Below are 22,379 nucleotides of genomic sequence, written 5' to 3' on the forward strand. Positions count from 1 at the left end.
GACCACAACTACACCCAAATTATGTTTGGTCGCTGCCAGCCATCCCTGTGGGCAATATGCATGTTGCATTGTTTCAATTTGCATAGAATATCATTTTTTTTGGGTAGATAATTAATGCTTATCGCAAAGATGCTGTCCTCCTGTATGCATTCTGGTAACGATCAGCATTCTGCAAACCTGATATAATTCTCCATCTATACGATAGCCTGATGAATTGAAGGCACGGAATTAGGTGGTAATCAGAAATGCCTCTCGGCACGGGACAACTTGAAAGATCACAGTTCAAAATTTGGCAGCCACTCCCAGCCTGAAGCAAAGGATGGGTTTCGCGGGATACCGCCCCAAGAGCTATCCAGGCAATGGTAAGATCCCACAACGAATTTCAGTCGACCCTTTGCAACTCACTCAACATCGCCGAGCAATGTGTCTAGATGTGACGGCTTGGTTGCACCCAAAGCCACTGAACCAAGCAGGGGACAATAAAAGCAGCTTGCTTTGCAGTTACAGTAAACAAAAGCTCGGAAGACTGTGCCTGTTCGAGCACAATGGGATTTCTAATTATAAAACCTTGATATGTCCAGTTAGACCTTCAATATCGATCCTTCAAGAGCACTCCGCATAAGCAGCGTAGGTGTAGCGGACTGGCTTGGCGGAGTTGGCGGTACAGTGCCATCAGCAACTCGCAAGAAGGGCACCATGTATGCACAAGGGTGTGTTGAGCTGATAAAATTATCAAATGGAGTAATGGCGTGCGGCAGGGCGTGATTCTGCTACTGTGGTCATTATACTACCCTGGTCAGATTACTCTTCACGAGGCAAACAACATCAATCTCAGGATGACTGCAGAGACAGAGGAGCCATGAGGATGACTCCTGTGCCAGAAGCGTCCTTTTCATCCGTGATAGAGGATTGGGATCATGCGGAAAATCAATAGTGCATGCAACATATGTAATTTCGGCAGGGTTCGTAATGATATTGGCCTCAGATACTAGTTGCCTTCCAACGACCGGCACGCTTTGGGCAACGATGGATGTGGCTACGTCTTCCTTTCCCCCTGGAGGCTTGCCTGGACGCCGAACTATCATTGGCTACTGTTCCAACAAAGACGAAGCTTCTGCAATCAGCTCAAAATACCATTCGCTATAGCACTCACCACATGCAGCCTGGCAGCCGCATGGCTTCGGCTTTTTCCCCCCAGGCATTGACCAGTTGGGCTGACGATCCCACGCACAGTTATAGAGTGCGGTCATACAACACACCCATACGAGGATGCGTATGTTAACATGCTTAAATAAATATCCGGGGGTTTGTCTGCGAGGCTCAGTAAACATGGACCGGTGATCCTCCTGGATTTGATGATGACGTGTACGCAGCATTAGAACGACACCTGCTTGCTTTCATCCACTTTCTGTTCGACTGTGTACCCAAGGAATACAAATGATGACCTCTCAATACATGGGTACTTCTGGCGGAAGTACCCGTTGGCGGTGTTTGCTAAGTCAAATCATAATCTACCTCGCCGCTTACCTGCAAGTTGAGTTGGTGTGACACAAGAGAACCCCTGTTTGTCCAAACCCCGTTTTCTAAGTAAGCTACTTTTGAAAATCCTTGTTAAAGAATTCAGCCGTTCTGTAACGTGGCCGGAACTTGAAAATGTTCACAAATATATCTCGTTGCCGCGTTGTGCGGCTTTGCATCCAGTCACGCTGAGCGTCAAGACACACCTATCCAAACAACAAGACTCGCTCATATTTTTCGAGGACCTATCGGCAATGGAGACGAACGACATTCAGGCGGCCTCTCGAGGCGCAAAGTCAGATCACTCGCACGAGGACGTCAGTGCTCATGACAATCGAGTTGAGCAAACAGGGCAGGAGAGCGCGCAGCTTGATCCAGACGACAAGCGCTACCTCCGCCCGCTTCCCCTGATGATGCTATTCCTAGCCACCTCGCTTACCGGCTCATTGGTCCTCATGTACGCTCTAATCATTGCTACGGTCAGTATAGATGCTTCTATCATGCACCAAACCAGCCTCCTCCCCGGTGGAGACAACAAATCAGCACCAAGTGAGGTAACATTGACTCAATTACTGACATGTCTAGGCAATCCCATCCATCACGGCTGCTTTCAACACGATTGAAGATCTGGACTGGTATAGCACTGCCTACCTTTTCGCGACGTACGTCTTTCCCATCCTCTCAACCGACGCGTATGCGCCGTGCTTCTTACCAATTTACTGACGCTTGCAGATGTTCCGTACAACCTCTTGTCGCCAAGCTTTACGACCTGTTCCGTCTTCGTGTCTGTCTCTCCTCGTCCTCAATCCTCCTCGTCTCATTTTTACGCCCCTCGCATCCATTTCCCTGTTTTCGCATGCAGGTCACAGAATCCCATCACTCTCAGTCCAACGCTGACATGCTCCTGCAGGACGTCTACGTAGCCAGCATCGTCCTCTTCGAGGTTGGCAACGTGATTTGCGGCGCAGCCCAGACCAGCGCCATCTTTATTGGGGGCCGCACGGTGGCAGGCCTCGGAGCTGCGGGCCTCTTTTCGGGAGGCCTGGTGATGCTGACCGTAGCGTCCCCCCCGAAATGGCGGGCGCCCTTGATCGGCGGGGGCATGGGGTTGATGATCGTTGGTGGCGCACTCGGGCCGCTCATCGGTGGCGCACTCACTCAGCATCTTGGTTGGAGATGGTGTAAGTCAAACTGCAACTTCTCCCTGCACACGCCCCGGTTCCTGCACGTCGCTAACATGGCTGACGCTTCTTTTCCAAAGGCATGTGGATCTTCCTGCCTCCCGGAGGTGTATCCGCCTTCGCCTTCCTCTTCCTCCGCGTGCCCGAGCAGCGCAAAAAGGCGCCAGCCAAGGAAGTCCTGCCCATCCTGCCCAAGGCAATGGACCTCATAGGATTCGCCCTCTTCGCACCTGCGGTCATCATGCTCCTGCTGGCTTTCAGCTGGGGCGGCGGGCGATATGCGTGGTCATCAGCAACCATTATCGGGCTCATCTGCGGCGGCTTCGCCATGACTGGCGTCTTCTCCGTGTGGGCGTGGTATCGCCAGGAAAAGGCGCTAATCCCACCCAGCGTATTCCGCAAGAAGGTTGTCTTTTGCGGATGTGCCGTGGCGTTCCTGCAGGTCGGTGCCTTTGCCACTCTGGGAGACTACCTCCCGTTGTGGTTCCAGAGTGTCAAGGGCGCGACGCCTACAACCAGCGGGCTGAACATCTTACCCACGATGATCACCCAGCTTCTTGCCACGGGGTTTTGTGCCCTCTGCTGTGAGTTTATGGTCTCCTGGCCCCTCTCCCCCTCGCCGCTTATTTCGACATCACACCTGACTCCCGCCTCACGTAGTCAACAAGCTTGGCTACGCCCCTCTCTGGGCGCAAACAGGCAACGTCCTTGCAGGCTTGGGTTCAGGTCTCATGACCACCTTCAACCCTTCGACTCCAACCGGCCAGTGGATTGGCTATCAGATCCTGGTGGGTATTGGGCGGGGCTTTGTGATCCAGATCCCTCCTATTGCCTTGCAGAACACACTCCAAAACGAAGAACTGGCCACCGGGACCGCGCTCCTCATCTTCTTCCAATATTTTGGCAGCTCCGTCTTCTTATGTGTTTCAAAAACAGCCTTTCTCAACAGGTTGATTCCCGCACTACAAGAGCATGTTCCCGACGTCGACCCACAGGCCATCATCAACGCCGGCGCAACAGATCTTGAGAACATTGTGGATGGCTCCGAGTATAATGCATTGATTCAGGCGTACAGCGACGCCTTGGTCACCACATTTGTAAGTTCCAAGTTGTGTTATATTTACTGAGAGTATTAAGGAGCTTGAGCCGGTGACTGACTCATACTTGTACCTTCTTTTAGTGGCTTTCAGCTGCAGCAAGTATCATCGCATTCTTTTTCAGTTTTGGCTTGGGATGGCGAAAGGTGGAGCTCCAGACCAAGAAGATGATGGGCAATGAAAGTGAAGCCAAAGACGGCGAGCCCGTCACTGCACCACCCAAGCTTCAGTCACAAGGTCATGGTCACTCAGGGAATGAGAAGCCCGTTCAGTTGTAGATACTTGCATTGGGCCCAGGCCCATGTTCGCTGGACTGTTGAGAAGTTGCATTCGGTTTTATGTTCTGACGAGACTTGGGTTGTAGGTGGCTCACATCGGCACCCTTATGTTACCCGTCGCGAGGGCGAAGAGTGGGATTCAACTTGTAGTATTGAACGCCACCAACGCACATGCAAACAAGGCTGGATGTTCTGGGGCTGTTTTGCTGGGTCTCGAAAGGGCCCAGGGGTCTTCTGGGAGAAGGATTGGGTACTATCGCAGCTGAGACATAGTCAAAACATATCGTCCCCGTTATTGATAACTGGATTCGTTGTTGCCGTGCGGTGATTGAAGCAAATGGAATGCAAATTTAGTATTGATTCCAGCAACTAAGTCGATAGCCCCTACGCAGTAATAAGAACCAATCACAGTAGTTACCCAGCCCGTGTATTTCACGTCATTTACGCCCCGTTTTGACCTCCCCTACAAAGCATTTGATTGGCGCTCAGCCCCTTGTGCGCGGGGACGACTTGACTAGGGGCCCCTTAGCCTAAACTGTATAATGACCTTACCCATTACTAGCCTAATATGGGATACAGTCACGTGTAGATGCATCTAAGGCGAGGTTGCTGATTGTTATCTGAAGATGCGGCATTTACTCCACAAATCCAGATTATCCAGATTAATCCACTGCCACAAAGCGCCAAAGATGACGATACTGCAGTCATCCGTGCAAGTGCAGCAGAATGCCAAGCTTTACCCACATATGTATTGCAGTTGCGAGCCGAGATCCCGGGTCGGGGCATAGTACGCCCGCTCCGCCCCCATATATCCCATCAAATGCCACATGACGCCAAAGACCCCTTGTGCGGAGTAGAGCCAATCAATGTACACTGAGCAACGCTAAGGAATTTTTCTGACCAACGAGAAAATTCGTAGACTCTATAATTGGGGTAAAATTGGGCCTTTTGTGGACAGGACTTTCTGGCGTCATGTGGCATTTGATGGGATAGCCGGGCTGGCCGGAGCCAGCCCATCCCAATAGATCTTCCCCTTATGGGCGTTCCGTCACGCAGCAGTTGATGCCAGAGTATGTTACGGCGCACTCTAAGTAGGCAATCGTACGTCAGTCACAACATACTACATTATACCTCGATGTGACAGAACAGGCAGCATTGCCGGAATGTGGGGGCTGATGTGTGCAACTACCTGCTTGGACAAGTTGATCCTCAGCAATGGCCTGATAAGTGACTCGGCAACCAGATACTGCAGCCAGCCGAGGTGTGACAGATGTGCCATGACAAGATGGGACACAACACAGCATGGATTCAAGACATTTAATCCTTCACAGATGGGTATGAAATCAAGTGCATACAGCTGAGCTGACTGCTGCGTTCCTTTTCGTGGGGGCCAACATTAATAGACATAGACGCCAACAATGCAAGGGAAGGGACTTCTGGTTCCGCTTTTGCCCGGTATGAACCGAACCCAGACGATAAATGGTCCGCACTGTGCAACACAATGCGCAGCCAGGGGGTTGATGAAGTTGGAAAACATGGCCGCACGCGGTTTCAGGCGAGAGTTCCTCAGAATGAGATGGTGTTAACGCCAATCCTGTCTGCAAGACGTGACCTGGGGTGTATCTAAATCACGGTGCCAGGGGGCGTTGCCATCCGAGTTCTGCTTGCTGACAGGACTGTGTTCAAGCAGGATCTTGATGCATATGCAATATGCCGGATGATGGCCCACGGACGAGCGCTAGATGAGGTAGGCATCAAAAGCTGATATAGACCTTCAACAGAGGGAAAGACTGAGACAAGAACGCAAGATAAACAGTCCTCCCAAGAAGCAGTCACCTAGACCATTGCCAGTGACAGAAGTCCCTACAGTCATACCCATTGTGTTCCTTTTGTTCAGCGAAGCTCACACATATTCACGACTCCAAGATGGGCTCTGCGTACACGGGCGAGGCCAATGGCTCACTTCCTACTACACAGGTTGCCGTCGTTGGCCTCGAAAACGGCACCAACGGCCTCAAGGCCGGCATCCATCTACCCGCGCTGGAGGAAGACATGATCATGGTCAAGAACGCGGCCGTGGGTCTCAATCACGTCGACAACAAGATGGGCGCCAGCCTCGGCGCCATCGCCGGCATGGACTTTGCAGGCCGCGTCGTGGCCATGGGGCCCGCGGCGCGGGCGAGCATGCCGGCCATCCATGAGGGCGACCGCGTCTGCGGCGTCGTTCTCGGTATGCACCCTACCAGCCCTCTGGTCGGCGCGTTCGCGCAGTACACGGGCGCCAGCGACACTGGGGTCCTCAAGCTCCCGGAACACATGTCCATGGAGCAGGGAGCGTCGCTTGCTAGTGGCCTAGGCACTGTGGGCCTGGCCCTTTTCCACTCGTTGCAGATCAATGGTTATCCTCTCGAGGAGGTCCAAGGGAAGCCAAGGTATGTATTGATATACGGTGGGAGCTCCGCGGTTGGGACATTGGCCATTCAGTTGGTGAAGTTGTAAGTCTGTCCGGCGTGAATCCCATGCAATGTTGAAATAATGTTGTCTAACCCATGCGGAATTCCCTCATCCACAGGGCCGGCCTGAAACCCATTACGACGTGCTCCCCGAGGAACTTTGACCTCGTAACGTCCTACGGCGCAGAAAAGGCATTCGATTACCGCTCGCCCACCTGCGCCGCCGACATCAAACTCTATACCAAGAACTCACTCAAGTACGTGCTGGACTGTATATCTGAGCCAGAGACCATGGAGTTCTGCTACGGCGTGATCGGCCGCCTGGGAGGACGGTACACGGCGCTGGAACCATGGCCTCGCGGGCTCGACAACCGCGGCAATGTCACCGCCGACTGGGTCTTGGGGCCCATGATGATTGGAAAGCCGATTGCGTGGAAACCACCGTTCGACAAGGCGGTGGATCCAGCGATCAAGGAATTCGGTGCGCGTTTCTTCCGCACTGCTCAGTCGTTGCTCGATAAGGGCCTTTTGAGGGCGCACCCGCTACATATTCTGGACGGTGGTCTGAGAAGCGTGTTGGAGGGGATGGACCTTCTCAAGTCAAAGACTATCTCGGGGAAGAAGATTGTGTGTCGATTGGATTGACAAGTAGAACAGCCATCAAAAGTAGACATACTACGAGCCTTCTGCAGGATTCGGATGTAAATTTTGGATAGCTGCTGAAACATTCCTCTTGACCACGTTATTTTTGATTGTCGTAATTCTCACCAGGAGCTTCAGGTCTCCGCTCGCTCGATAACCACCCATCGAGCCGAGTTTGTGGCTTGTTCAAACATGCTCCGGACTTGAGCTCGCGCTGGGAAGCCTGGGGCTGGTATCATGTGATTCGACAGGTACGAGATGCGCCTCTGACACAAGAGTACTTCTAGGTACAAGCAAGTTACAACATCTCAGGTACTGCTCCCAGAGACCACAAAAGCCCTTCCTCCCGAACTTCCAAGTTTGGTATCCCCATCTAATGGTGGTCAGATTTGGTTCGGGTTCCTTGTTGCCTAGCCGTGCCGACCGACTAATCACATTTGCAGATATCTTGTCATCCACTCCCTGTTCCGATCTCACCCCCGACCTAAGCAACTCCTCACTATGAAAAAGGCATTTTAAGTATCCTGGATAAATTCATATGTTGAATCTTCAACGTCCATGAGCGTGGTCCAGGTCAAAACAGTGTTCCCATCACTGGTACTGGACGAGGCTGAGGATGCGGACACACTCGGCGAAGATACTGTTTGAATATCTAGCACACCTTTAGTGTATCAAATGTAGGAACCAGGATTTGACCAGAAATAGCCCGTTTTTCTTCCTGAAGTGGGTTGGTATCAGTGAGTATCAGAGCGGATGGTAGTCATTCGTCCATGGATTTTGGTTGATCAGTTGAGTATATTAAGGCAAATGCCAGACCACTCTGTCATGCCCATCTGGCCTCGATCCATATACACTATCTATCCATTTGTATTTGGCCCCTGACCATATTATTTCTCCATATCAACTATCTCTGACCATCTTATTTCTCCATATCAACTGTCTCTCTCACGGCTGTATTCCAAGGTTTCTCCAATCACGGCTGGAAGCCCGACGTGTCTGAAAGCCTTTCTTATTACCTCACCAAGAACGGACCAACCCACCATGTCGCCACCTCCAGAGCCCATAGCCATCATCGGCGCAGGATGCCGTTTCCCAGGGGCATCTGATAGCCCATCTAAGCTCTGGGATCTTCTCAAGGAGCCCCGGCCCCTGGCCGAAGAAATCCCATCAGATCGCTTCAACGCCGCGGCCTTCTATCATCCGGTCGGCACCCGCGGCGGGAGCACCAACGTTAAAGAGGCTTACTTTATCACGGACCATAATGTGCGACACTTTGATGCACAGTTCTTCTCCTTCCCGCCAGCGGAAGCGGAGGCCATCGACCCGCAACATAGGCACCTTCTAGAGGTTGTCTACGAAGCCCTCGAGGAGTCGGGCCTCACCATTGACGGCCTACATGGGTCTAACACGGCCTGTTTTGTGGGTCAGATGTGCAACGACTACTCGGCCTTGTCTAGCCGCGACTTTGACCACATTCCAAAATACAGCGCGCCTGGCATCGCACCCAGTAATGCGTCAAGTCGCCTGTCGTACTTTTTTGACTGGCACGGTCCCACCATGACCATCGATACGGCCTGCTCTTCCAGCTTAATCGCTCTTGCGCAGGCTGTCCAGGTCCTCCGCGCGGGCACCAGCGATGTGGCCGTAGCAGCTGGGACAAACCTCATCCTTGACCCACTGGCCTTCATCTCAGAGAGCAACCTCGGCATGCTTTCGCCGACCGGGCGCTCACGGATGTGGGACTCGGCGGCGGACGGCTATGCCCGCGGTGACGGCATCGCGGCGGTGGTCCTCAAGACGTTGAGCGCAGCCATCCGTGACGGGGACACGATCGACTGTATCGTAAGAGAGGTCGGGTGTAACCATGACGGACGGACCAGGGGTATTACCATGCCCAGCGGCACCGCGCAGGCCGCGCTCATTCGCGATACCTACGCCCGGGCGGACCTCGACCCGAGAACCCCTGCCGGGCGATGCCAGTATTTTGAAGCCCACGGCACCGGGACGCCGGCGGGGGATCCCCAGGAGGCTTCCGCGCTGGCAGCTGCGTTCTTTGGGGACAGCCAAGATGAGACCATGGCTGATGGTCACGTCGACGACAACATGCTTTATGTTGGATCCATCAAGACGGTAGTTGGTCACACCGAAGGCACTGCCGGTCTGGCTGGTGTACTTAAAGCGGCCATGGCCCTGAAGCATGCCATGATCCCCCCGAACCTTTTACTTGAGGAGCTGAGCCCGTCTGTTCTGCCACACACGAAGCACTTGCGAATTGTCAAGGAGGCAACGGACTGGCCGCGGGTCGAGCCCGGCGTCCCTCGACGGGCTTCCGTGAACAGCTTTGGCTTCGGCGGCAGCAATGCTCATGCAATTCTGGAGGCATACGAGCCGGAACAAGTAGAAGAAGAAGGCTTGCCGCAGCAGCAGTTCCCTCTTGTACCGCTGGTCTTTTCAGCCACCTCGGAGAAAAGTCTAAGCAAGTTGGTGTCCTCATATGTCCATCACCTGCGTACCAACGAGTCCACCATCAACCTCGACCACCTGCGCCATACACTGAGTTGCAGGAGGTCCGCCTTGCCAGTCAAGACGGCCTTCTCGGGCACGACCGTAGAGCATCTCGTGAGCAAGATGGAGCACCAACTGCAACAAGCGGATGCCACTTTCGGCGCCCGGTCACTGTCAAAACCTTCCGTCCTCGGCGTTTTCACCGGCCAGGGCGCCCAATGGGCTACCATGGGATCACATCTCATCTCCACACATGACCGAGCCCGGCGCCTGATACAGGAGTTGGACGTGTCTCTCCAAACCCTTCCAGAGCCTGACCGACCGGACTGGAACATACTAGAAGAGTTGTCCAAGGACAAGGAGTCGTCTCGCATAGGCGAAGCGTGCATGTCCCAGCCGCTTTGCACCGCCGTGCAGCTTGTCCTCGTCGACCTTCTCTTCATAGCCGGTATTCGCTTCACCGCTGTTGTGGGCCATTCATCGGGCGAGATCGCCGCCGCTCATGCCGCCGGCTTTCTGACACCCACGGATGCCATTCGCATTGCTTATTATCGTGGCCTCCACGCAAAGAGTGCCGGCTCCACAAGCGAGACCAACAGCGACAATGGGGATGCTGACATGCAATCGCCAAAGGGCGCGATGCTGGCGGTCGGGACGACGCTGGCCGACGCTCAAGAGCTCTGCGACCTGGGGGACGTGGAAGGAAAGCTCTGCGTGGCGGCGAGCAACTCGCCATCTTCAGTCACCCTGTCCGGTGACGCCGACGCCATCGTGCTCGCCAAGGCCGCCCTGGATGAGGAAGGCAAGTTCACGCGCCTGCTGGCCGTGGACACGGCATACCACTCGCACCACATGCAGGCTCCGGCGCAGGCGTTTGAGCAGTCCCTCGCCATGTGCGGCATCACGGTGCAGAAGCCAGACGCGGACGCGCCGCTGTGGTTGTCGAGCGTGCGAGAGCGGACGGTCATGACGCTGGACGACTTCAGCGAGGGCCTTCGAGGCTCTTACTGGGCTGAGAACATGGTGCAGATGGTCCGCTTCTCACAGGCGATGGACTTCGCAGTTCAGACATGCCTCCCTTCCGGAAGCTTCAACCTTGCCATCGAGGTCGGGCCGCATCCGGCGCTCAAGAAGCCTGCGCTTGAGACTCTCGAGGCAGCCGGGGTGAAGAATGTCGAGTATGTCGGTACGCTAGCCCGGGGCAAGGATGACGTGTCGGCGGTGGCCGACTGTTTGGGCACATCGTGGGTGCGTCTTGGTAGCGCTGCGGTGGACTGGGAAGATGTCTTCTTCCAGTACTACACGCACCATCGCCACGCGAGACATGCATTTCCGGTGCTCAGGGGTTTGCCCATGTACCCTTGGGATCACAGTATCCAATTCTGGACAGAGTCTCGCGTCGGAAAGATCTTCAGGACAGGGCACAACGGGGATGACAAGGCTATCCACGAGCTACTTGGCAAGAAGTTGCCAGATGGGTCAACTGATGAGCTGCGCTGGAAGACGGTGCTGGATACCAGCGTCACACCCTGGCTATCCGGTCATGCTCTTCAAGGACAGACTGTCTACCCTGCGGCTGGATATGTTGCTCTGGCCATGGAGGCCGCCATGGAGATCGTGGCGGATAAGCCCCAAGCTGTCGAGTGTATTGAGCTGGCCGACCTGAACATCTACAAGGCGATTGCTGTGGATGAGCGAGCCGGCACCGACATGTACGTCTCGGTCACAGACATTGTCGAGGCCCAGGATGGCTCAATCACGGCGCGATTCTCCTGCCGGTCGCCGGCAGACAAAGAGTCAGGTCGGCTGGTCTGCAATGCCAGAGGAACACTTAAACTTACCATGACGCTTGACGACGAAAACATGAAGTCTCTTATGGAAGCCGGGCACGACATGACCGCCGAAAGCTTCCCACTAGTTCCCCGAGAGACAACAAAAGGGCGCTTGGCCGACGTCAACCTCACACAGTTCTACGAGGCCCTCTCTACCCTCGGCTACGACTATAGTGGTGTTTTCCAGGGCCTTGGACGTCTTCAACGACGCCTGGGATTTGCCACAGGAACCATCAACAACCCGCCTGCGGGAGAGTACAACAAAACGAGGCCCCTCCTATTCCATCCCGCCATGCTGGATACCGCTATACACTCGCTCTTCTCATCTTTTGGTGTTCCTGGAGACGGGACGTGGTCCTTGCAGGTACCATCTGGGATACGACGTGTCACTGTTGTTCCCCGTCTCTGCGGCGCAGCCCTGCCGGAGCATATTGACTTTGACTGCACAATGTCTGGTGTTGACCGCAGCGGAAGCATCGATATCCTGGCTGTCGACGGCACGAACAAGGCTATCGAGCTTGACGGCCTGGACTTTGTACCCTTCTCCCCCTTCACCGAGAAGGACGACAAATGTCTGTTCAGCAAGGTCACCTGGCAACTATGCACGCCTGATGGTGACAAGGTCGGTAGCCACCTCCCGACGGAATGGGATAACCAGAAGGTCATCGATCGGGAACGTGTGGCCTTTTACTATCTGAGGACGCTTAAAGAGCGCACATTCGACAATGAGGTTAAAGTGCAAGACACGATCGTGACCAATACGGTCGAGCAACTCCTAGGAGCTTCGACTGAAGATACCTCACTTCATGTTACCTTACAGCCTCATCATCAGCACCTGCTCGACTTTGCTGAAATGTGCGCTGGAAAGGTGGCTGCCAGGAAGGATCCCATTGCCGTCCCCGCCTGGATCGACGATACTCGAGACCAGATCACGTCACTGATCGAATCTTATGGCAATGACCCGGATTTCAACATTATGCGCGCCGTGGGTGAGAATATGCCGTCAGTGATTCGAGGCGAGACCGCCAACATCCTCGAAGTCATGACCAAGGACAACATGCTTGCCGACTTTTACTCCCATGGTCTCGGCGGCGAGGCTGCCAACTCTGCGGTTGCGCTCATGCTCCAGCAAATCACCAATCGCTTTCCGCACATTGACATCCTCGAGGTCGGTGCCGGCACAGGCGGCGCAACGTGGGAGATCATGGACCGCAACACGCCGTTTGCCACGTACACGTACACAGATGTATCGGCGGCCTTCTTTCAAAAGGCTGCGGAAAAGTTCGCCCGTCACAAGGACAAGATGATCTTCAAGGTCTTTGATATGGAGCGGCAGCCAGGTGAGCAGGGCTTCATCGAGAACAAGTACGACGTTGTCGTCGCCTCGCACTGTCTGCACGCGACGCGCTCCCTTGAGAGAACCCTCTCCAACTTGCGGCGCCTTCTAAAGCCTGGAGGCTTTGTGGTGGTGCTTGAAGTTGTGCAGATGGATACGATGCCCCTGGGGCTGATCATGGGCGGGCTTCCGGGCTGGTGGGCGGGACACGACGACGGCCGGGTGTACGGGCCCAACGTCACGCTGACGCGGTGGAATAAGCTGTTGAAAAAGACGGGCTTCTCGGGTGTCGACACCTTCACGCCGATGCTGAACCCGCGGCTGCATACCGCCTCCATCTTTTGCGCGCAGGCCGTAGACGAGAGGATCAACCTGTTTCGGCGGCCGCTTGCGTCTGCCCCGGACGACGTAAACTTCCCACATCTAGTCATTGTCGGCGGGGACACCCTCGCGACGTCCGACATGGTCGAGGAGCTGGAGGAGATCCTGCGGCCACGGTGCCAGGTCCTAGTGGTGGTCTCTACCCTCGAGGAGCTGGAGGAGGTAAACCTCCCACCTCTGACGGCGGTGCTCAGCGTCGCCGATCTCGACAGTCCCATCTTCAAGGGCCTCACCGAGCAGCGATGGAAGTGCCTCCAGCGCCTGCTGGGATCTGCCAGCTGTATGCTGTGGCTCACCCACGGCGCGCGGTGCGAGGAACCCGACTCTGGCACCATGCTGGGCCTGCTGCAGTCCATCTGGTACGAGCTGGAACACCTGCGGTCCCAACTGCTCGAGGTGGTCGACCTCAGGGACCTAAAGGCCCGGTTTCTGGCCCATCTGATGCTGCAGATGCAATTGGACCAGCAATGGAAGAACGACACCCGGTTCGACATGGACGCCGTCATGTATTCCATTGAGCCGGAGTTGATGCTGGATGAAGGCGGCGTGCTGAAGGTTCTGAGGCAGAAACCGGATCAGGAGGCCAATGATCGGTACAATTCTGCAAAGCGGTCCATTAAGAAGGAGGTCGACCTGGCGCGGAAAACAGTCGCGATGACATGGCAACAGAACTCGAGCCACTACATCATCAGAGAGCAGGAAGGTCTTCCCGCTGATTATAACGGTACTCTATATTGCGTACAGCTTTCGACTCTTTGCTCTATCAAGACACCTGCCGGGCCTCTATTCATTTCCATAAGTATCGACGACGCCAGGAGCGGAGACGACGCAGATGAAAAGAAAGTATTGGCAGTCTTGAGTCAAAACGCGTCGACTGTCTCAGTTCCAGCACAAGCAGTTGTCCAACCCATCAAGACAAGTGACTCTATGACAGATCAGGAGTACCTTAGTTTGGTTGTGGCTTATATTATGAGCCAGTACGCCGTGTCAGCGTCGTCAAGGAGCATATCAAGGTCCTCCGGAACACTGATCATCCACGAGCCTCCTCCTGCCCTCGCAGCCATGGTTGAGCAACAAAAAGAGCTTTCTCATGCCAAACAGAGAGTCTTGTTCACTTCGTCTCACTCTTCCAAGGTGTCTGTCGGCCAAACAGACTGGGTACTTGTTCATCCCCGTGTCTCCAGGAAGGCATTACGAGCAGTCCTTCCCCAAGATGTCGACGCCGTCTTGGATTTCTCTTCTCATTCCTCGGCGAACGAATCTCTTGCAGCATCTAAGCTCTTGGATCTGTTCCCTCGAGCCCACAGGCTACAAGCCGCCGGTACCATCTTTGAATACGAAGCCGCAGACCTCGCGAACATGGACCCTGAGAATATTGTTGAGCTGAAGGAATTGCTTCAACAAGCGGACGAATTTATCTCAAATCATTTGACGGCTCTGCTTGCGACTGTACGACGGTACAGTCTGCATCAGATCTCAGCCCCGCTCACGGTCCCTGCCGCAGATGCCCCCGGAATCAACGTTTCCAATATCTCGCCATTCACTCTCGCAGACTGGCGTTCTCGCCGCAATGCCATTTTGGCCACAGTTGAACCTGTGGATACTCCAGCAAACCTCTTCCAGAGTAACAAGACATATTGGCTCGTCGGACTGTCAGGAGATCTCGGTCAATCTCTTGTGGACTGGATGGCCGCACATGGCGCCGCAAATATCGTCATCAGCAGCCGCAGCGTCAACAAGATGATTCCGGAGGGCTGGATAGAAGCCCACGCGGAGAGAGGCGTGACCATCAAGCTGATGGTGAACGATGTGACCGACATGGATTCCCTACAGCGTGCCCGTACTGAAATCGAGAGCACGCTGCCCCCAATCCGCGGGGTTGCGAATGGCGCCCTCGTCCTCCGCGACAGGCTTTTCATCAACACCGACTTTGATGTCTTCAACGAAGTCCTGCGCCCCAAGACGGTCGGCACTTCCAACCTTGACGCTCTCTTTACGGAACGTGACTCGCTCGACTGGTTTGTAGGCTTCACCTCCATCGTTGCCGTGGTCGGCAACTACGGACAGGGCGCCTACAGCGCCGGCAACAACTTTGTCAAGGCTCTCATCAACCAGCGCCGCGCCCGCGGCCTCCCGGGCTCTACCATTGACATCTCCACCGTCCGTGGAGTTGGCTACGTCGAGCGAGAGCAGAAAGCAGGCGTCATGACCGCCAAGATGGTTGAGCGCATCGAGAACGGCGCAATGCCCATGAGCGAGAGCGACCTCCACCAGCTCTTTGCCGAGGGCATCATGGCCGGGCGGCCGGGGTCGGGCCGCCACGGCAACCTGACGTCGGGGATCCAGACGGTGCGCAGCGACAAGGTCAACCTGACCTTTTGGGCCAACAACCTCAAGTTTTCTCACTTTGTAAAGGAGGTGGGCTTGGGCACGGCGGCGGACGGCGGCGGCGGCGCAAACAGGGTCTCGGTGCGGGCGCTGCTGGCAGAGGTGACGACGATGCAGCAGGCCTTCAAGGTGATCCGGACGGCTTTCACGGCCAAGCTCAACGCGACGCTGCAGCATCCTGCCGAGCAGACGATGCCGGACTCGCAGGCCCTGATCGACCTCGGCATGGACTCGCTGGTCGCAGTCGAGGTCCGCACGTGGTTCCGTCAGGAGCTCGCGATGGATATGCCGATGCTTAAGATCCTGGGTGGCGCGACCATCGTGGAGCTGGTTGATGACGCCGTGGACAAGATTTCTCCGGATCTGTTGCCCAAGGTCCAGCGTACGGAAGCCCATGTTTCCGTGTTGGCTTCGGGAGACGAATCTATCCCGCAGAACGAGGCGTCACCCGTAGGAGAAGACGTCGGTCAAGATGTCATGAAAGAGAAGAAGACCGACCAAGTCAGAGCCGACGATTCTGAAGAGGATAAGGACAATCTTGACCTCGAGACCAAACGAAGGTTCACCACAGGTTCCGACTCGACAATTCCGCCATCTGAACCTTTCAGTCCATCTGCCACGTCTTTCACGACAACCGCGACCCCTGCCGACACAGAGGCGGCAGATGAGAAGGGATTCGGCCGTGATGAGGTTGTAACTACAGAGACAACAATGATGGATGCAAAGGTCGGGGCGGAACTCGCCATGTAAGTTATTACCTATCAGTGCCTCTTCTCAAGACCTGATTTTACTATCACCTGGAACTCTGTGTATCTCAGTGCTCTTTATATTTGATCTTTTACAATCAATGATATTTGCCACAAAGACGACGGAAAACTTCACGTTACTCCAACGACATGTGCATTTGTGATTGACTGCTGACTCTACGATAACATTAACAAGAATTCCAACCAACTTCAAGCCCGAAATCGAGAGGACAGAACCGGTTTCCTATGGCCAGTCCCGCTTTTGGTTTCTGAGACAATATCTTGACGATCCTTCGACAACGAACGTCACATTCTACTTCCGCATCACCAGCCCCTTTAGTGCTTCTGGGCTACGCGAGGCGCTCGCGCGCTCTTGTCAGCGCCATGAAGCCCTGCGGACCTGCTTCTTCGTCAAGGATGACACCCCGGTCCAAGGCATCATGGCTAAGCCCACCATCCAGATGGAACACTACCATGTATCCTCCCACGCAGAGGCCCACGCGTACTTTACCGCCTTGAAAAGCCACAACTATGCACTTGAGCAGGGCGATACCCTTCGCCTCGTCCTCTGCGAGGAGTCTCCAACGTCGTGGTATTTCCTCCTCGGCTATCACCATATCGTCATGGACGGCTTCAGCTGGGAGATTCTCTTTGCCGAACTACAGAGCTACTACCGCCGAGGTTACATCCCGCCCGTGACCCGCCAGTACGCCGACTGGGCGGTGCGCCAGCGCAGCAACGTGACGGGCGGCCTGGCCCTGGCTTCGGCGAGGAAACACTGGCGTGGCGCGTTTGCCGCCCTCCCGCCCGTGCTGCCACTATTCCCGATGGCAAAGGTCGCGGCGCGCTCGACACTCAAGACATACCAAGTCCACAGGGCCAGCGTGACCCTCGCGGGCCATGTCGCGCAGCATGTACGCCAGGCAGCCCGGGCAGGTAAAGCCACGCCCTTCCACGTCCACCTCGCCGTCTTCCGAACGCTCCTGTTCCGCCTGACCGGCGAGGCCGACCTGTGTATCGGCATGGCCGACGCAGGTCGCTCGGACCCGGCGGACGCAAACGTCATCGGGTTACTCCTCGACCTCCTGCCGCTGCGTTTCGGCGCAGGGGGCGGCGACGCGCGGGACCAGTCCTTTGCCGCTGTGCTGCTCGACGTCCGCGCAGCCGTCTACGCCGCGGCCGCGCACGCGGGTGTGCCGTTCAACGTGCTGCTGGACGACGTGGGCGCGCCGCGGTCGACGGCGTGGCACCCGCTCGTGCAGGCCTTGATCGAGTATCGCCCCGCGAGGCGGATCGAGTTCGCCGGGATCCGTGGCGAGGTACCACCGGGGGAGAATACTGCCTTTGCCAAGGGACCGTATGATATCGAGCTTAATATCCTCGAGGGCTACGATGGCGACGTGACGGTATCTGTCGGCCTTCAATCCGCACTCTACAGCGCAGAGGCGGTGGGATTGGTGCTCAGGTGTTATATGACGCTTCTCGAGTCCTTGGTTCGCCCCGGGAACGAGGACATGAGGGTGGCGGCGGCGGAGTTTTGGCCACGGGGAGATATCGATGCTGCCCTGGAGCTTGGGACAGGGAAGTTGGTGACTCTGAGCTCAAGCCAGGATCTTGACACCAGGACGATCCCGCACCTCCTTGACAAAATGGTGAACAAATACCCAGACAGGGCGGCGATCAAGGATACCCTCGGTACGAGTCTCTCATACATGGCCATGTCGCAACGTGTCATGGCAATTCAGGGTGCTCTCGAAGCTCGGGGGGTTCAGCCATTGACGAAGGTGGCTGTTCTTCTGTCCCCATCGGTGAACTGGGCTTGTGCTCTGCTGGCCGTCTTACGAAGCGGTGCGACATATGTCCCGCTGGACTGCACTCAGGGGCCCATGAGATTGCAGCAGATCATCCAAGGATGCTCTCCATCGACAATCATCATCGACTCCTCTTCCCTCCAGTATCTGGATGAGTTGCAGCTGAAGAACAACAATGCCACCATCGTCAACATGAGTGACCTAGATGGCGAGTCCCCCCACACGACTATGGTATCTACACCAGAGAATCTAGCCGATCCCGAACAGCAAGCCGTGATTCTTTTCACAAGCGGAACAACCGGATCGCCAAAGGGAACCCTTCTGCAACACGGCGCCCTGATGAACGTCACTCAGGGCATGACACGGGAGTTTGGTGTTGATCCTGACCACTCACCTCAGATTGTCCTTCAGCAATCCGCGCTAAGCTTTGACATGTCCCTGGAGCAGCTTTTTCTGGCTTGGGGTGTTGGGGGCACAGCTCTCATCGCCGATGCCTCGATACGCGGCGACTCGCGGGCCCTGATGAAAGCTGCCGTGGACGGAGGTGTTACCATGACCAAGGCCACGCCGCCCGAGTACGTGTCTTGGTTACGTTACGGCTGCGACTACGTCCGGCGGAACGAGACGTGGGAGTTCTTACTCGCCGGTGGGGATCGGTTGACGAGGGGTATCAAGGACGACATGCGCAGCCTCGGGATGGACCGCGTGCGCATATTCAACTCGTATGGTCCTGCCGAGGCCACAATTATCGCGACCAAGATGGAGCTGCTTGATCATCATTTCGGTCAGGGCGACGCGGCAAACTCTATTCCCACCGGCTACCCGCTTCCCAACTACTCGCTCTATATCGTCGATGGTGACTTCAATCTCCTCCCTACCGGGCTCTCAGGAGAGATCCTGATTGGCGGCCATGGCGTCGCTTTGGGCTACGTCGGTCTCGATAGCGACGAAGACTCGAGGCTCACAAAGGCGGCCTTCCTTCTCAGCCCATGGGCGAGTCCAGAGTACGTAAGGAATGGCTGGACTAAACTCTACCGCACTGGCGACAGGGGCCATCTGACCCAACGTGGCGAGCTGGTGTTCGATGGCAGGATCGCAGGCGACACGCAAGTCAAGCTCCGTGGGATACGGTTGGACCTGCGGGACGTCGAGGCAAACATCGTGCGATTCTCAGAAGGCGCCGTATCCGAGGCTGTCTGCTCCCTTCGAGGCGAGACGGCCGCCACAAGTTTTATCGTGGCACACGTTGTGCTTGCTACCAGTGCTGTCTCTGGCAACGACTGCCACGAAAACGTACAGGGTAACGAAGGTCCAGAGAGAGCGGAAGACATGGAAAAGGTTGATTTTCTGAGGCGTTTGCGGGACAAACTTCCCATCCCGCAATACATGAAGCCCGCAAGACTCATCCCGTTGCCGACCATACCCATGACGGTGCACGGAAAGATTGATCGCGTATATATCGCGGCCATGCCGTTGCCTGACGCAGCCACTGACTGGTCTACCGTTGGCCATCGCGAGCTGACAGATGTCGAGAACAGGATCGGGGCCGTGTGGGAGCGCTTGCTGCCCCGAGAGACGTTGCCATCGCCTCTGAGCCCGTCCTCGGACTTTTTCATGCTGGGCGGCAACTCACTCATGCTTGTAGAGGTGCAAGCGCATATCCGAGCCGATCTCAGCGTCGACATCTCTTTGCGTGATCTGTACCAGTGTGCTATTCTCTCAGAAATAGCCGCCAAGGTGGATGAGTTGATGGCTGTGCAGGCGTTGGACTGGGAAGCCGAGACGACTCCACCGCGTATGGGAGAACTTGTCGATGCCTCCTTCAGCGAAGAGGTCACTGTTCAAACGGAAACGAAGTCAGGTCATGTGGAGATCATTCTGACGGGTGCAACCGGTCATCTGGGACCATACATCCTCACACGCTTGCTGTCGAATCCCGCCATCACAAAGATTCACTGCATTGCTGTTCGTGATCCTCAAAAGCTCCAGGCGCTCCTTGCAAACAGCAGCATCACCGCGGGAGTAGACGCAGCAGACAGGGTCATAATCCACCCCGGCGACCTGACCCAACCGGACCTGGGGCTCACTCCCGACACCCTCGCCCGTCTTGCCACCACTGCAGCAGCCATTATTCACGCCGGCGCCGCCCGCCTATCCTGGGAGACCTACGCCGTGCTGCGTCCCGTGAACCTGGATCCCACACACGCCCTGCTGCGCCTCGCGGGCCGGCGGCACATCCCCGTCCACTTCGTGTCCAGCGGCGGCGTCTTCCCGGCCACGCACGCGCCGCTCGAGATGACCGCCGCCGAGCACATACCCCCCGCGCTCGGCGCCGACGGCTACATCGCGACAAAATGGGCCGCCGAGCGCATGCTGGAGCGGGCCGCCGCCGGAGGCCCGGGGGAAACTGATTCTTCCGAGGCTGGTCTCGGCGTCCCCGTACGTATCTACCGCACTGTGCGGTGCGCCGGGGAAGACCCGACGTCAAGGTTTGGTGATGAGTTGCCCGAGGACATTGCCGCTGCTATGGCGGCGGCGAGCGTCGAGAGCATGACTATGCTCGACCACGGCGGGTATGCGTGGTCGGGATGGTTTGATCTCGTGTCTGTCCACGAGGTCGCAGACCGCATCTGCGATGCCGTTGCGAGGGATTTGCCATTCCATGCCGACCCCGACGAAGAGACGGCAGAGGGTACGTGTGAGCCCGCCCTGCCACACGTCGCGTACACAAACATCGTGGGATCGTACCGCGTGTGGAAGGTGGACCAGTTGCATCAGCTCGTGCTGCGCCCCGAGATCCAGGCCAACATGGGCAGGTTCAAGATGGTGCCCCCGCAGATCTGGCTGGGGGTGCTGAAGCGCTCGGGTTTCCCGTGGATGATGGGTGCCAGTGAGGCGGCATATAAGGACTGGGTTCAAAATCGGCGTTAATAAAGGGTTCATCAATTGAGTTTTAGATCTTCTGGATTCGGTCATTTTAGTTTCCACTTTCTGTCCCTCCTCGGCGAATTGCGTATCCATGCTTCTTTTTGGTTGGATTAGTATTGTATCCTTTATATTTCACACTCTGCAGGGCCGAGATTATGGACAAGCTGTCTCATCACGCCTTTCTGTTGCTCTCACTGTTGGGAACACAATTTCAAGCTACCTAGATTTCATCAATGACAAACGAATTCAACCTCAGCCAGGCTCAGGCCTGCGTTCCAACTTCTGCACCCATCTTGTTCACGTATGCACGATGGATACCTTGCCATTGGTCATCCAGCCTTTTCTTCATCGGCCCCATCATGAGTTTGGAGCACTGAATTGTGCCCCTGTCCAAAAGCGTCCAATCTTCCATATCGCCCGCATCCCTTTTGGGCGTCAACACAAACTCCCTGTCGACGGATACATTCAGTGCACCTGTCATGTGCGTGACCAAGCCATCCGGAGTATTCTTCATTCGCCACTGATTTGTGGTGTGACCCATTCCGGGCAGAAGACGTGCTATGATTCCGGGAACGGTAAAGGTCTGTTCATAGAACTTGGCTTGACCAGCGGGCTCAGCACGGCTGTCGGCATCATTGATGTTGTTAGGGGGGTCGACCTCTTTATGGGAGACAGCCAGACTGTCTTGGGAGAGTAAGAACGCGTGGTCTTGAAGGACCTTGAGGGCCTGTTCTTTGCTGAGGACGCCTTGGATGACGGTGCTGTGTGAAAAGCTCTCGCTTGCAGTGAGGACTATGTTGATAGCTTCAGGTTAGGAATTGATTCCCCTGCCTCGTCTGTCAAATCAATCAACATGTTTAGGTCACTTACAGCCCATTGTCTGTAGATATTCCACCTTCTTTCAGCGGTAAACGGCCGGTAATTTCAACAAAATGTAGACCTATGGCGAGATTGCGGAGAACTGCCTCAAAAACGAAAAAAGCAAGAGAGGATGGAAAGAGGACAGAGAGAGCCTGGGTCAGCGGAGAAGGCCCTTTATATACTTACTGTGCTGGCGGTCCTTCGGGTCTGTCAGCCCTTGGCCAATAGAGATACCGGAGAACACAGACGAAACCCTGAATTTGGGCCAACCGGAATCTTTAGCCGGCTCAATAGATTGCTTCAGGGTTGAGTACAAGGTGCAAAGTTTCTATTCCAGTCCCAGGTGCAATTTCGTGCGAATGCCCAGCTGGTAAAAACAGACCTGTCAAAAAAAAAGAAAAAAAAAAAAAAAAAAACCATCA

General features: G+C 55.5%; 3 protein-coding genes across 3 annotated transcripts; all 3 read left to right on the forward strand.

Annotated features, from left to right (window-relative positions):
* Nucleotides 1-1,772: 1,772 nt before the first annotated feature.
* On the forward strand, nt 1,773-4,074 carry mlcE-0 (Efflux pump mlcE; the record flags this gene model as incomplete). Its single annotated transcript, XM_036643919.1, has 7 exons — nt 1,773-1,997; nt 2,104-2,180; nt 2,251-2,302; nt 2,429-2,699; nt 2,780-3,283; nt 3,360-3,796; nt 3,880-4,074. 7 exons carry the CDS (start codon nt 1,773-1,775, stop codon nt 4,072-4,074), a joined length of 1,761 nt encoding a protein of 586 aa, XP_036490720.1.
* A 1,926-nt stretch (nt 4,075-6,000) lies between these two features.
* Nucleotides 6,001-7,172, forward strand: ER-0 (Trans-enoyl reductase; the record flags this gene model as incomplete). The annotated part of the gene is made up of 2 exons (XM_036643920.1): nt 6,001-6,506; nt 6,647-7,172. The coding sequence occupies 2 exons, from the start codon at nt 6,001-6,003 to the stop codon at nt 7,170-7,172; spliced, it is 1,032 nt and encodes a 343-aa protein (XP_036490721.1).
* A 1,038-nt stretch (nt 7,173-8,210) lies between these two features.
* On the forward strand, nt 8,211-21,099 carry ccsA-2 (Polyketide synthase-nonribosomal peptide synthetase; the record flags this gene model as incomplete). The annotated part of the gene is made up of 2 exons (XM_036643921.1): nt 8,211-16,357; nt 16,554-21,099. The coding sequence occupies 2 exons, from the start codon at nt 8,211-8,213 to the stop codon at nt 21,097-21,099; spliced, it is 12,693 nt and encodes a 4,230-aa protein (XP_036490722.1).
* Between the last annotated feature and the right edge of the window lie 1,280 nt (nt 21,100-22,379).

This window comes from Colletotrichum siamense (genome assembly GCF_013390195.1).
Source record: "Colletotrichum siamense strain Cg363 chromosome Unknown KSG_Cg363_contig08, whole genome shotgun sequence".
Lineage (NCBI taxonomy): Eukaryota > Fungi > Ascomycota > Sordariomycetes > Glomerellales > Glomerellaceae > Colletotrichum > Colletotrichum siamense.